Source organism: Clinocottus analis, unplaced genomic scaffold (assembly GCF_023055335.1).
Source record: "Clinocottus analis isolate CAN_PGR_092001 unplaced genomic scaffold, fCliAna1.0.p SCAF_4, whole genome shotgun sequence".
NCBI classification, from domain to species: Eukaryota; Metazoa; Chordata; class Actinopteri; order Perciformes; family Cottidae; genus Clinocottus; species Clinocottus analis.
The window spans coordinates 14,191,683-14,204,220 of record NW_027176153.1 but is presented as its reverse complement, the minus strand read 5'-3'; the positions used below and the strand labels follow the sequence as shown (position 1 = coordinate 14,204,220).

The following is a 12,538-nucleotide window of genomic DNA, read 5'->3' as shown; positions in this document are numbered from 1 at the left end:
CTGACTTTTAAAATCAAATATATATACTCAAGTGATGAAAAAGTTCAGACCATTTATTCTTGGACATCTGCTTTCCAAGAGTCGTCTGACAGAAAATCACTGGATGATTAAAACTAACAAAAGGCAGATGTTACTGTTTGAGTTATTTCCTTTTTGGTAAACGTTGAAGACACAATCTTGTTCAGTTATTTGAATTTGAGGAATTACACATCATATAATACGTCCCAATAGTACAAGTAATATGTGACCAGATCTGTGGATGAAAGTGCTGTTTTTTAACAATGGTGCTGAAATGTCTGCCCCGCTCCTCCTCCTGCAGTGAAAGAGAAGGAGGACCTCCACCCTGATGCGGAGTCTCAAGGAATGAATGATGACACCTTCTGTGCATACAGGTGAGCTGTCCTGCTCTGCAGGGGAGGGCTTCAGTGCCAAAGTGTGCTGAGGAAATTACATTTTTTGTATCTGCTTCAAATGCATTGTGTTGTAGCAATATTAATCTAGCAACCGTATGCTAAATACTTTCTGGCTGAGAAACTCATTCGTCATGTGTCACAGTAATGTTTTCTCTCCCATCCCAAAAGAAAACCAAGCATGCATGAGCTTTACCAGGATCAGCCAAGAAGCCATTGTTCTCTTCATTAAATGGGCTAGGTAATCACACGCTGTAGTGAAGAGTAGTGGGTAACAAAATCTTGAGCTTTGCCCCTCTTTAGTTGGAATTATGTGCTTCTATTTTAATGTCAGATTATGACCCAAGTGTGTGATTCAGTTCAGTCCAGTAGGCTGTGTTTTTGTGTGTGCGTACGTGTGTGTATTTGTGTGTGTGTGTGTGTGTGTGTGTGTGAGAATGTGTGTACACATTGCTTGCTATGTGTGTATATACATTGTAAGAGCCAAATGTGGGACAGAAAATATCACACACACACACATACATACATACATACATATATATTTGTGTGTGTGTGTGTGTGTACGTGTACGTGTGATATTTTCTGTCCCACATTTGGCTCTTACAATGTGTATATACACACATAGCAAGCAATGTGTACACACATTAGGCAGAGTGCCTCTGTTTATCTGGAGTTTTGACAGATGTAGATTTACCTTTAAACTCTGATTCACCTTGTGACCTCAAGGCTATAGAAGATCCTTTAATTCTTTCAGAAGCTTTCACCGCAGACACACAGGTGGATTCTCGATGTACTGTCAAGCCTGATGCAAAATATCTTGCACTTATTGAAACAGGCATAAACTAAGCATAGCAAATGGGTGGAAAACCAGAGCCTTTAAGCCCAAAGCAGTCAGCTGTTGTACTTTATAATAGCTGTTGAATTCCCATTGTGTGCATTGTTTAGCCGCTACGGTGACAGTTTAGGGAAATAGGCTGAATCCTATTTTGCTTGACAGCACTGCAGCAACTGTGTGACAATGGCGTGTTTGTTTGTGCACACCCAACAGAAATCACCTAAAATAGCCTCTTCGGTCTGCTTTGATTTTGCTCGTCATTATATTATTCCGAACATGATTACTCACAACTGTCTGGATGCTGCCAATTACATCCCTGTGATTCTTGCCAAGACTATAATTCTGTTGAACAAGACACAATGCGCTGTCTACACAGCCCTTGTTCTAGATTATATTGCTAAAAGCTGTAATAACTACGTTTTCTTCAAGTGACTTTATTTGTGTGAATGGACTGGGTTGTTAATCGATAATATTGAGCGAGTGATTGCTGTACAGATACTGAGATGGCTTTCAAACACACTTTAAGTATTGTTTTATGTGAGGTGTAAGTACCAAGTAGTGCTGGGAGATGGTTCAATAAGATCACACATCAACTCTCAGTGAATTTGGTTCATAATTATATGATTATTTTCTGTTTTCCGTTGTCCTAAATTAATAAATATTGTGCTGCTGATTTTAGCTCAGATGCCAAGTTGGGTCTCATGAGGCAGAAGTGTTGAGAGTTGATGCAAATGTTTGGCTGCAACTTAGAATGCCTCTCGTGGTTGGTTTCATGGGGCTGCTCTGACTACGGTCCCCCCAGAGTGCCCTTAGCTTTGCTGTGGTGTTGTTTTCCTAGCTTTAGAGCTGGATTCAGGGCTCTCTTGTGCGCGTTGAGTCTCTGATGGCCATAGACCACCCATTGGTATGCCACGTGTCTGGGGAGCTGACGAGTGGTAATTATGCTTCAGCCAATTTCTCTTTGGAGACGGCCCTCTGCTGTCTCGCCCCTCTGCTGTCTCGCCCCTCTGCTGTCTCGCCCCTTTGTCCACTGCTAGAACAGCAGGTGTCATAGCTCGAGCAGGCTGTGAGCCAGCAGTGTGTTGCAATTTTTTCCACAGCTAGTTTATTTGTTGTTTTTTTTGTGTTTAACCCCCTGCACCTTTTTTATTCTCATCTTACCGCTCACCTTCATTTTCATGTGCAATTAGGGAGAAAGCAGCAGATGCTGAGACGTTTTCCTTCAGATACGTTTAAACTAAAATACGTACAGCTGCAGCTGCAAAGAGAAACAAAAATCCTCCTTCTACCTGATGGTTCTGTGCTGCCCTCAAACCAAGTCAGCATGGGTCAATGGCAAGACAAATGTGATTACCTTCTGCCAGGTGATGTGCCCCCATCCCTTCACCTGTTTGTGAGGCTTGAGGAAAGCCTTTTCACAGCCGCAGCTGAGACTGAGGCTGAGCAGGATCCAAACCAACTGCCCGAATGGGAGCCGGGGCTCAAAAGCACTCAGCCCCATTTTATCACCGTATTCAAAGTCACTGTGGGCGGGCTGCGGCGGCCATCACATTCCACCGCTCTTAGATAACAGACACTTATCTCAAGCGCTCCAGAGTCGTCAGAGAAAGAGGTTTTGATAAGAGTAAAATGTGGACCTTATGTGGCTTGAATGGTAAACGGTCTCATGAAATAGTGGAGATAAGATTGGTTATTAAAAGTCCCTGTGAAGGAGACACAATTTGTAATCTTAGCTTGAACCTTGTCGCTGCTCAAAATGTCGGGGTTGCATTTGACACAGGTGTCAACTACAGTACGCCTCAAATGGCACTATCATATAGCAGCCACCAGAGCGTCGTCTCTGAACGCAGACACTCTGTGTTATGAATACCAAACGAGAGAGAGAGAGAGAGAGGGAGAGAGGGAGAGGGAGAGGGAGAGAGAGGGGTGTTACCAAACATGGAGGGTTTAGGGAATTAGAAAAGAGGACAGGAAGGAAAAATATCCTCAATGTTTTGAGGTGACCCTGCGTCTCGTAGTGAGACACCTGCGAGTTGGCCAGTTGCCCAGCCTTAAATTGGCATCTAATCTCCTCGGCCTGCGTGTGGGCCTTCGGGAATACCAGGAATGACAGGCTGTTTGTCTGGGATTGCATATGCCCCACCTCTACCCCCTTTTCCCTTTTCAGTCTCAGTGCCCCACCTCCTCCCGACACACACACACACACACACACACACACACACACACACACACACACACAATTCCCACTCGTCTTCTTTCTCACTGCACTCTGGCAATTTCCATCGCTGGTTCTAAAGAGATTTTGAAATTGCCTTTGGTCTTGACGCCTTGGCAATTAGCAATTAGTGAAGTGATTGTAGCAAGCCCTCCCGCCTCCCTTGTGCTCCCATTCCCGCTGTGCAGCCGCTGCATCCTCCCCTGCCTGCCTCCCGCATGATGTATAAGAACCATAAGTATTCACTTTGTGATCGGGAGCGTGTTTGTGTGTTAGTGCAGCCGAGCATTTAATAGTCTATATGTACTGTGCAAGCTCTGTACGCTGGTGTGTATGTGTATGCGTGGACGTTTGTGATACCGTGTGCTTGTGTGTCAGCCTCTTAGTGCCACGAGTGTTGCTTCTGAACATATGCACTGCGTTACGGACCCTGACCATTCTTCTCTGTTGGTGTTGGTGGCAGTGACAGCGAAGAGAAGCCACTAAAGGGCAGGAGCTCGTGTTCCCTGACTGGAGATGACGCGTTGGGGGACAGCGTCAGCAGAGACAGCATGGTCGACTACGCCGACGGTGAAGGAGAATTCGACGAGGACGGTTCATTTATCGGGGAATATTCTGGACTCGCACACCGATGCTCTGTGAGCGAGCCCAGTGGACCCCAACCAGTCACTGTATGAAGCTGGGCTCCAGTCTAAACGGTCGACTTCAAATATTTTTCAAGATCCTTTTTTTTAAATATATATTCAGTTTCCCTGGGATTAAATATAGCATGAATAGCCAAATATGGGGGGATAAAAATGACTCAATTGTGCAGACGTTTTGCCCAGGGACTGGAAAGGAAAGAACACACCCACCACAGACGTCGGTGTAAAAACCGTGTAAGTCTTTGTACATACTGTAAGAGAATGACCTGTATTGTTTGTTTTGCAAGATTATAATAAAGTTTTTTTTAATTATTTTTTTTTTAACCTTTTTACAGGCTACAATCTTTAGCTGTGTATGTTAATTGCCTTCTTTTACAAAAGCCCGAAGACCAACAATTGTTTCCCACAATACAAAAAGCACTGGAAATGTCACCATACATGTTTTTCCTTTACCCAGTGAATGAAAATGACACAGAGTAGAAATACATATGCTCCAGCCTGTGATCAGTGGCAGTTGGATATAATGTAAAATCATGTTTTACTGTCTATTTCATGTATATGTTTCTGACTTATTAGTAGACAAGTGTGTGAAAGTTTTTTGTATTCAAAATGCTGTTGATACCTTTTTTATATCAAATATATTTTAAACGTGTTTTTTTTTGCTTTTGACATCAAACATAGGATTAAACATGAAAACAACATTAACATAGGAACAAATTCAAGTATTAAATTCTGCTAAACCCCTTGTTGGTTGGGGGAATTATGGAAAAGATATACAAGTTCATTACAAAGAGGTTATCGTGACAAGTGTATTGCTGCATTTACATATATCTGGATTGGAATCATGAAAACATTTATTAAGGGGACTTATCAAAACTCAAATTGAGCCTTCAGTTTCAGGCCCTATAATATTAAAAACGATTAAGTTTTAAAAACTACAGCGTTTATCACACTTCTGTTTGTTTTGGACTGTTTTTAATCATGTGACATTATGCTGCTGGGTGGCACATGAATCACTCCACATTCTTTTTAAATTATCTAGGCTATTTGTTATCTGGAAATGATTATAGTGTGGTACTTGACTCTCTATTTGCAGTTCCTTTTCTTTCATTTAAAATAGCACCCTTTTATAGGGTAAGTTAACTTTCAAGTTGAGATGTCCTTTCACTGAATATAAAATGTGAATACAATTCAAGAAAATAAATCATACAGCAAAATGTGTTTACAAACTAAGCTCAAAGCAATATTGTAATGATACAAACATGCCTGAATTAAACTTGACGTTCTCAAAGGTCGAACACATCCAGAATTTCCAAACTATTTGTTCCTGTATCTCTAAAATACATTCAGTAAATACTCGCATGCAAAATAAATGCAACTGAAAAATCATCAAGGATGTCAGTAAAGAGGAGATTTTTCCAATTTAACAATATTACTTAAACAGATGTAATAAAACAAGATGCAGCATTGGAGCAGCTACAAAGTGAAATATTCTCTTGGCAAGAGGTTTATTTTTATGTTCAAGATTCTCCACTGAGCTAAAGATAAAAAGACCTCTTCAGAAACAAAGAAGATTCTTGAAAACCAAAGAGATACGGTTAGATGTATTTAACTTTGTTAAATCACAGTGGACTGTTTTTCATATTTAGGTCTATAGAAATGCAACAAAAAAAAACAAACTGAGTGTATGTGTTCGTCTGAAGATGTATAAAAATCCTCCCACACAGAAAACACCATGAGAAAAGAATAGTTGACAATGAAGAAAGTTTTAACTTCAAACCCAAATTACAAAAAAGGTCATATGGAAGAAAGTTCACCTATGAAATATAGTCAACATTTTTGTCGATTTCTTTCCCATTACTTGGTTCAGATAATTGGTGCGAGGTCCCATAGCTCCAATTATCTGAAACAAAGCAGTGTTCGCTTTCCCTCTTCAATTTTTGGGTGTAAAATATAGCACCTTTGATGAGGCAGAAAGCCCAACTAGCAAAGATGGGAGTTGATCGACTCATCCATCATTTGGTGGGAGCCTCTAGAACTTCCCCTCTGACTCACTCCATTGCTTTTGAGCCCTCCAATAATAATAATAATAAAAAAAAAACGTCAGACGTTCAGGAGGACGTTTTTTCCCTCCTTATTTACCATATTTGTTTGTCTCAACATTCTAAAACAAACCATCAGTGGACAACTGTGACTGAAACAAAACATTTAAATGTATCAAGCGAGGCAGGAAGATGCACATAGTTCCAGAATATCCTCAGTCACAGTCTGAGCTTCTTTTTAAGGACATACCATTAAAGACAACAATGCTTTTTTCCCCATGTTTTTCAGCTTTCCCTTGATGAAATCCTCTCGCTCCGGCCACTTGACTTCTTTGCATATCTAAAATACCTTGGAGGGCCTTATCTTTCATTTTGAATACACAGCCTCCGTGCAGCAGTACAGTGTCTATAGCCTGGTGATTATAAATAGGCATTGTCGCCGTAATCAAACCAGACTTGGGATAGTGGAGTTGAAAAGCACTCCATGCCTCATGGCAAGATAAAGGTCATTTAAAGAGATAATCCCTGTATTGTCAGGGATTACGCCCTCATCCGTTTTAAAATTGCTTTCTCCATGGAACGCTAAAACCTCTAAACAACAACAAAAGATTACTCTCGTCAGAACCCCCTGAGTGTCACACAAGCAGCTTTTTTTGCTCTGCTAAATCTATTTGGAGGACATACAGGTGACCCTTTCATAAAAATCATTACATAGCATTATAGTTTTTGGAACAAGCAAAGGTGGGGATGTTAACATCACTTTGATCAGTGTTAAATGGTTGTTGTGTGGTGTTTTGCTTATGTGTTGCTGCACACACACACACAAACACACACACACACACTCAAAATCAGTCAGTTTGATCAGAGCTGATATTTAAGCTAAGTACCCTGGAAATTGCCTGGTGGGAGGAAATCAATAGAATACTGACACAAGCTGTGAGTGCAGCCCAGCAATAACAGACTGGAGCCACTCAGCGTTGTATCAACCTCAAACCGACGGAAGACGCCGCAAAGACGGCGCACTGCAAAAACTGGAGCAGGCCGGGAGGATTTGCATTTTGTCAAGGAGCTAGATATTGAGTTAATGCTCTAACGACTCGGCGGAGAAAAAGGTAGCACGATGGCCATGAAGATCTCATTAATAATGAACGACGTCGGGTTCACGGAAAGGGTAACTGTGACAAGTGTTTCTGAAGATGCTCCTACAAGACCTACTTCTCTTGGCTGGTTTTTGAAGGAATGTAGTTAAAGCATATAGAGAGTAATCCGCAACCTATGTCATGGCTCCCATTTTCTTAAAGCAACAGTCAGTCAGGCCTATTCAGAGCAACAAACGCAAACTCTCTCAAGGATGAGCTTAGAGCATCCTATCTTAGAAAGGGTTTAAGGGTAGGGAGAGAGGAGAGGAATGAATGGACTGCAGGCTCCTTTTTGAAACCTGCTTCAGCAACATTTCAGATGAAGAAAAGCAGTTCAGAAAGACAGCTCATGACCTCGACTCACAATCAGAGTGGCAGTATTTTATAATGCATATTCCACCAACAACCTTCACTCTTTGTCTGCATTTTTTTTGTAAATGGATGTGGATGAATGGCCGGGCTTACCTTTTTATTGAAGGCCAAAGCACAAGCAAGAAAAAGACAAAAAGGCCTTTGAGTGAGACATCAAAGTCTAGACACGCATTCAAGAACCTGCTATTGGAAAAGTCTAAAATACGTTTGGCCTCTTTCAATAAATCGTCCTAAGTTGTGACTTTGTATTGAATTCACTTTAAGCAAATCTAGAATGAATCTAAATGCATGAGTATCTGAAATAAAAGTTCCCCCAGTTACAAAAACACCCAGAAAGACCCCTCTAATTCCAGGTCTCAGGCATCCTGTCGCTCCTGCTCATTCTTTTGTCATCTCAACATCGTGTTACACTCACCTTCTGCTAAAATGGAATTTGTCTCACTAGGATGCAAATGCAATGGGACGATTCTGCATACAGCGAAGCCTTTTAGAGGGCTATTATTTCCAGAGTAAACTGCTTTAGATGCAAGCCCAGACACTCTCAAATGCCAGCCAGCAATTGAGTGGATGTATGTGCATGTGCATGTGTGTGTGTGAGAGAGAGAGAGAGAGAGTGAGAGAGAGAGCCGAGCAGGAGGAGGGACACTCAGCCACGGCAGAAACTAATGAGACATGCATCGGTAATATGATTACAAAGTCAGCCTGCTAGTGTCAGAGATCAGGGAGACGCTTTGGAGACATCTGCCCCGGGACAAAGTGGACACCGGGATGTTCGGTTGCACTGCGTCTGCATCACATTACTCGACCTGTGAGTGAGTGGCAGCGACTGCAGATGGTGAGACGGATGCTCCCACAGTCCGTCATCAACAAAATGAAGTGTGTTTAATGCTGATGTGAAACAACTCCGCTGTGCGTATCATTAACAAATGCAGTCTGGTCCCTTTTAGGTCAACATGTCTTTAGTTTGATTCAGTACAGGATTTCATATTGCTGGAGGATTAGATAAGAGACTTGTAAGTGTTGTGTGGGTGGTGAATAATTCTCACCTTCCTTTCTTAGCCCGGGGCTGACAAAGCAACAACTTGGCACAAACCACAATCTGCACACAATACACAAGTCAGCTCAAAGTCCCTGCGACGGAGCCATGTGACATTTGGCATCCTCAACTCGCACACTGCTAAAGGAACATAATCAAAAATGACTTTCCTATTTGTTCACATTTTGAACATCGCACCTGCTCAACGGCAGTGATGTTTTTAAATGTTATTTTCAGTGCATCAAAAACCTTGATATTAACCTTTCAATTGGTCTATTTTACAAAAAATGTCAGAAGACCAATTGCTGCAGAGTGTGTTCCTTTTATTCTTTTTCTTTGTAGTCAGTAACCAGACTGCGGTATTGTAGAGACAACCACAAGAAAAGACAAACTGAGTTTGAAACCTCAGCCTGATATTCAGTTTTAAGTCTTATTAAAGTACAAAAGGCTGGCAGAGAGAGAAAGAAGTGGACATAGACTGAGTGCTTCACAAAGTAATCAAATGGGGTTTTTTTCAGTTTTTTTTTCAGTTTTGTTAATGAACAAGTGATGAGCAGCCCTGGATATCAAACAGAGGGGAGAGACACCATAATGTCAATTCAAAGCAATTCTTTTTCTATGAATTTGTTCCTACGGTGCGTTCCTCGTGGACTACAACTCCTGAATTATTCATTGCGCCTTCATTAAAACACCTCTATTTGCATAACACACAGGGCCGCATAAGATGTGCTAAGGCTTTTGATCCTAGTGTACATGTCAAATAATTTAACACAGAACCGGACCACCAGAAAGCCCAGCAAACATGGAAGACTTCAAATGTCTCACAATAAACCTTACTCGGCTTTGCGAAAAATGATCATGCAGAGATGTAAGTGGGTCAGAATGGACCCCTTTAGTGCAATAACCCACTTGAAGAAGTAAATAAAGTATGATAAAGTGTGGTTCTGGAGGACAATAGTGTTTCTCTGGAGAAGCTGTGATTTATTACAATAATTATTTTTGATGGAGGCAATGACAGCTGTTTGTCAACCGCTGGTTTCCAGATGTATCTTTAAAACAAATTTTGTTTAATTTCAATTTGAGTCACACCAGTTTGTAATCCTACACTGATTTACCTCTAGACACACTCATCTGAGCATCCATCATGTTTTACAAACTTTCCTGGTCGTTCCTCATCAATTGCGGCAATCAGGCTAATGAGGAGAGGTTGATTAATAAAAGACGCATTGAAAAGACAGATGTAACCACCCTCCCGCTGTCCAAAACAGTTACAGCTGCACGTCATTAATACTGGTCGCTCCAACTGGGGACATGTCAAGTGTAAATTCAGATGCCACCTGCTACACACACACACACGCACACAAAGAATCTGTTTCTGAACAAGATCCATGTTCATGTGTGCGTGTCCATAGCATGCGACACTGATTCCACATGTGTCTATTGAGTGGAGGTTTAGAGGTTAACGAGGGGCTTCTCAGCAGCTAAATCCTGTTGCAAGCTGTGAAACGTCAGGCCTGTTTACGAGACCATGCTGAGCATGCCGCATATGTGAACATGTTTTTTTGCATTGTGACTCAGAAGCATAACGTGTTGATGTAATACATGTTAGAGTGTTAAGTCGGTCATATGCAGTCATGTGAAATAGCGAGCTTGAAAAACAAGCCGCTGGGCTAAAATAACTTGTTGGTCTTATATTGTGTGCGCTGCTGTGTGAGCTGACCTTGGCAAGCTGAAGAATAACTTTCAGGGGATCACCAAAGCCAGTAGTTTCCATCCTGTGGGTTCCATGGATATCTGGACCAGATTTCATGGAAATCCATTTAATAGTAATAGTCAAGTGAACAAGCAACAGCAGCTCCCATGAAGCCAGTCTCCAGCATGGCCACAAGTAAATGCATTGCTAACTGTCCAGCAATACCGATGGGGATGGTGGGTTATGAAAATTACTGATTGATAACCAACGTCATCAGTTAAACTAAATACTTTGATCCACTCTGAAGCAGTCAACTGAGGTAAAAAAAAAAGAAAAGAATAAAGTAGGAGTTCATATTTTGCAATGAAAAAGTGGCAACATAGAGCTTTAATTTTGATAGTCGGATTCTCCTGTGGCTGTAATTTTTTTTATTTATTTTGCTTTTATACACACACTGATGATGTGTTTTTTAGTTCCTCTGGTTAACACTATAAAAATGATCTTGGTCCAACACCTCACTGTCCTTGACTTAGTCACAGTGGAGAGATTGCATTGCTACGACTGCGGGCAAAGTTGCCGACAGTTGCCAAACTCATCCCTCTTTGAGATTTGAGTTATGAGAAAAACACTTTCACCTGAAGTGTGACCGTATCCTAATGTTTCTTTGTCATTATCTGTCATCGGATTTGTTTACTCATGATTCCTCCCCGAGCCGTCCTTTTTTTGATTGTTTGAGAAGCAGAAATGTCACCGGCAATACCAAATGTGCTTTTGTGAGGTTTTAATGTTTTCCCTCAATTTTGTTGTCCTTTTTCTGTCACAATTTGTCATAAAAGGGTGAGCGGGAGTAATGGATGAAAATGGCAAGTAGAACTGGTGCAAAAGGCATCATTTGGCCAGACGTAATCACACAATCAACTCTTAAATCCTGGTGGAACACTAACGTGAAAGCCTGCATATCTGGTTCTTTCAATTCCACTCAGCGGACTGATTACTGTAATGGCTTTGTCCTGCTCTACACCATGAAAATACTTGATCCTTTAGCTGCTGTGCACCATTACTGCTAAGCATTCAAACACACACACACACACAAGCGCATGCACACGCTAGAGCAATAAGCACAGATGGGTATTATGTGTTTAGTGGGGGTTTCTATCGCTCACTGTCTTTCTTTATCACTATCTTTATTATAATCATGATGTCCCCTGAAGGCACAGTTCAAATACTTTGATCTGTGAACAGCTCGAGTTGATAGTGGCAGCAGTCGCCTGAACAATGTGTTGTGCTGCCGTGCAACAGCACGGATGTTATGAAGTCGACAAACGTGTGTCTTTGGTGGGTTTCTCTGCGCTGCTGCTACGCGAGGACAGTAATTACGATCTGCGACGGCTGATATTGTTTTTACCTTCTGAGTCCATGTGTGTGTTTGTGTTTTATCACGGCTAAATGTGGTCCTTGAGACACAACAGCGTCACAAACGTGCAGGATACCAGTAACACAACTTTACAGGTGTGTAGTTGGGATGGCAGCAACTAGCAGCATTCACAGTAATTGGGTTTAGCTTCAGAGATAATTTATGGTTCAGCAAAGCACTTTGGGGTCTAGAAGATACCAGACCGGAGCCAACATGGGTTGGTACAGTTGTAGATCATATATATAATTAAGATCAGTATTTTGTAATTAACCCATTAGCAACACCGAAGAGCAGGAGTGTCTTTTCTACGACCGGGATCCTCTGCTGCTCGTCTCTCTGTTTGCTTTTTGTAGTGTTTCCATCCACCTGTTTTAATTAATATACACTTTTCTTTATTGTGGCCCTGAATGCACTGCAAACTAGAAAAACACAATAGACAAAAAAAAGAAAACTTCTCTGCAGATTGGACAACTCATAGCTGCTGCAAACTACAAAAAAATGTCTCTAAAAAGTGACACAGCTGGTTTGGACAGGCTTGTTGTCGCGTGGAGAAGTCCTCATAACCCGCTGGGCGGCAGGCCGGCCCCCTGAGATGGTCCATCTTGGCTTCACTCGGGGAGTTAGAAACTAATAAAACAAATCAGTCTCAGCTCAAAAAGCCCCATTATGATCAGCAATCTATCTGAAGAGGACTCACTGTGGGCTGCGTGGTCAGCACGAGCACGTTTGTACCTTGTT

The 12,538-nt window shown here is 41.6% G+C and overlaps 1 protein-coding gene across 8 annotated transcripts in view; it reads left to right on the top strand.

Annotated features, from left to right (window-relative positions):
* The window catches only part of chl1a (cell adhesion molecule L1-like a), a 46,294-nt gene extending 41,238 nt beyond the window's left edge, over positions 1–5,056 (top strand). For 6 of the 8 annotated variants that reach the window (XM_068597694.1, XM_068597695.1, XM_068597696.1 and 3 more), the window contains 2 exons: positions 320–392; positions 3,924–5,056. In XM_068597694.1, coding sequence (XP_068453795.1) covers positions 320–392; positions 3,924–4,137 — 287 coding nt within the window. In that variant the 3' untranslated portion in view covers positions 4,138–5,056. Of the gene's footprint in view, positions 1–319; positions 393–581; positions 652–3,923 lie in introns of all 8 variants that reach the window. The other 2 variants (XM_068597699.1, XM_068597697.1) reach the window with 1 other exon arrangement.
* Positions 5,057–12,538: the final 7,482 nt, after the last annotated feature.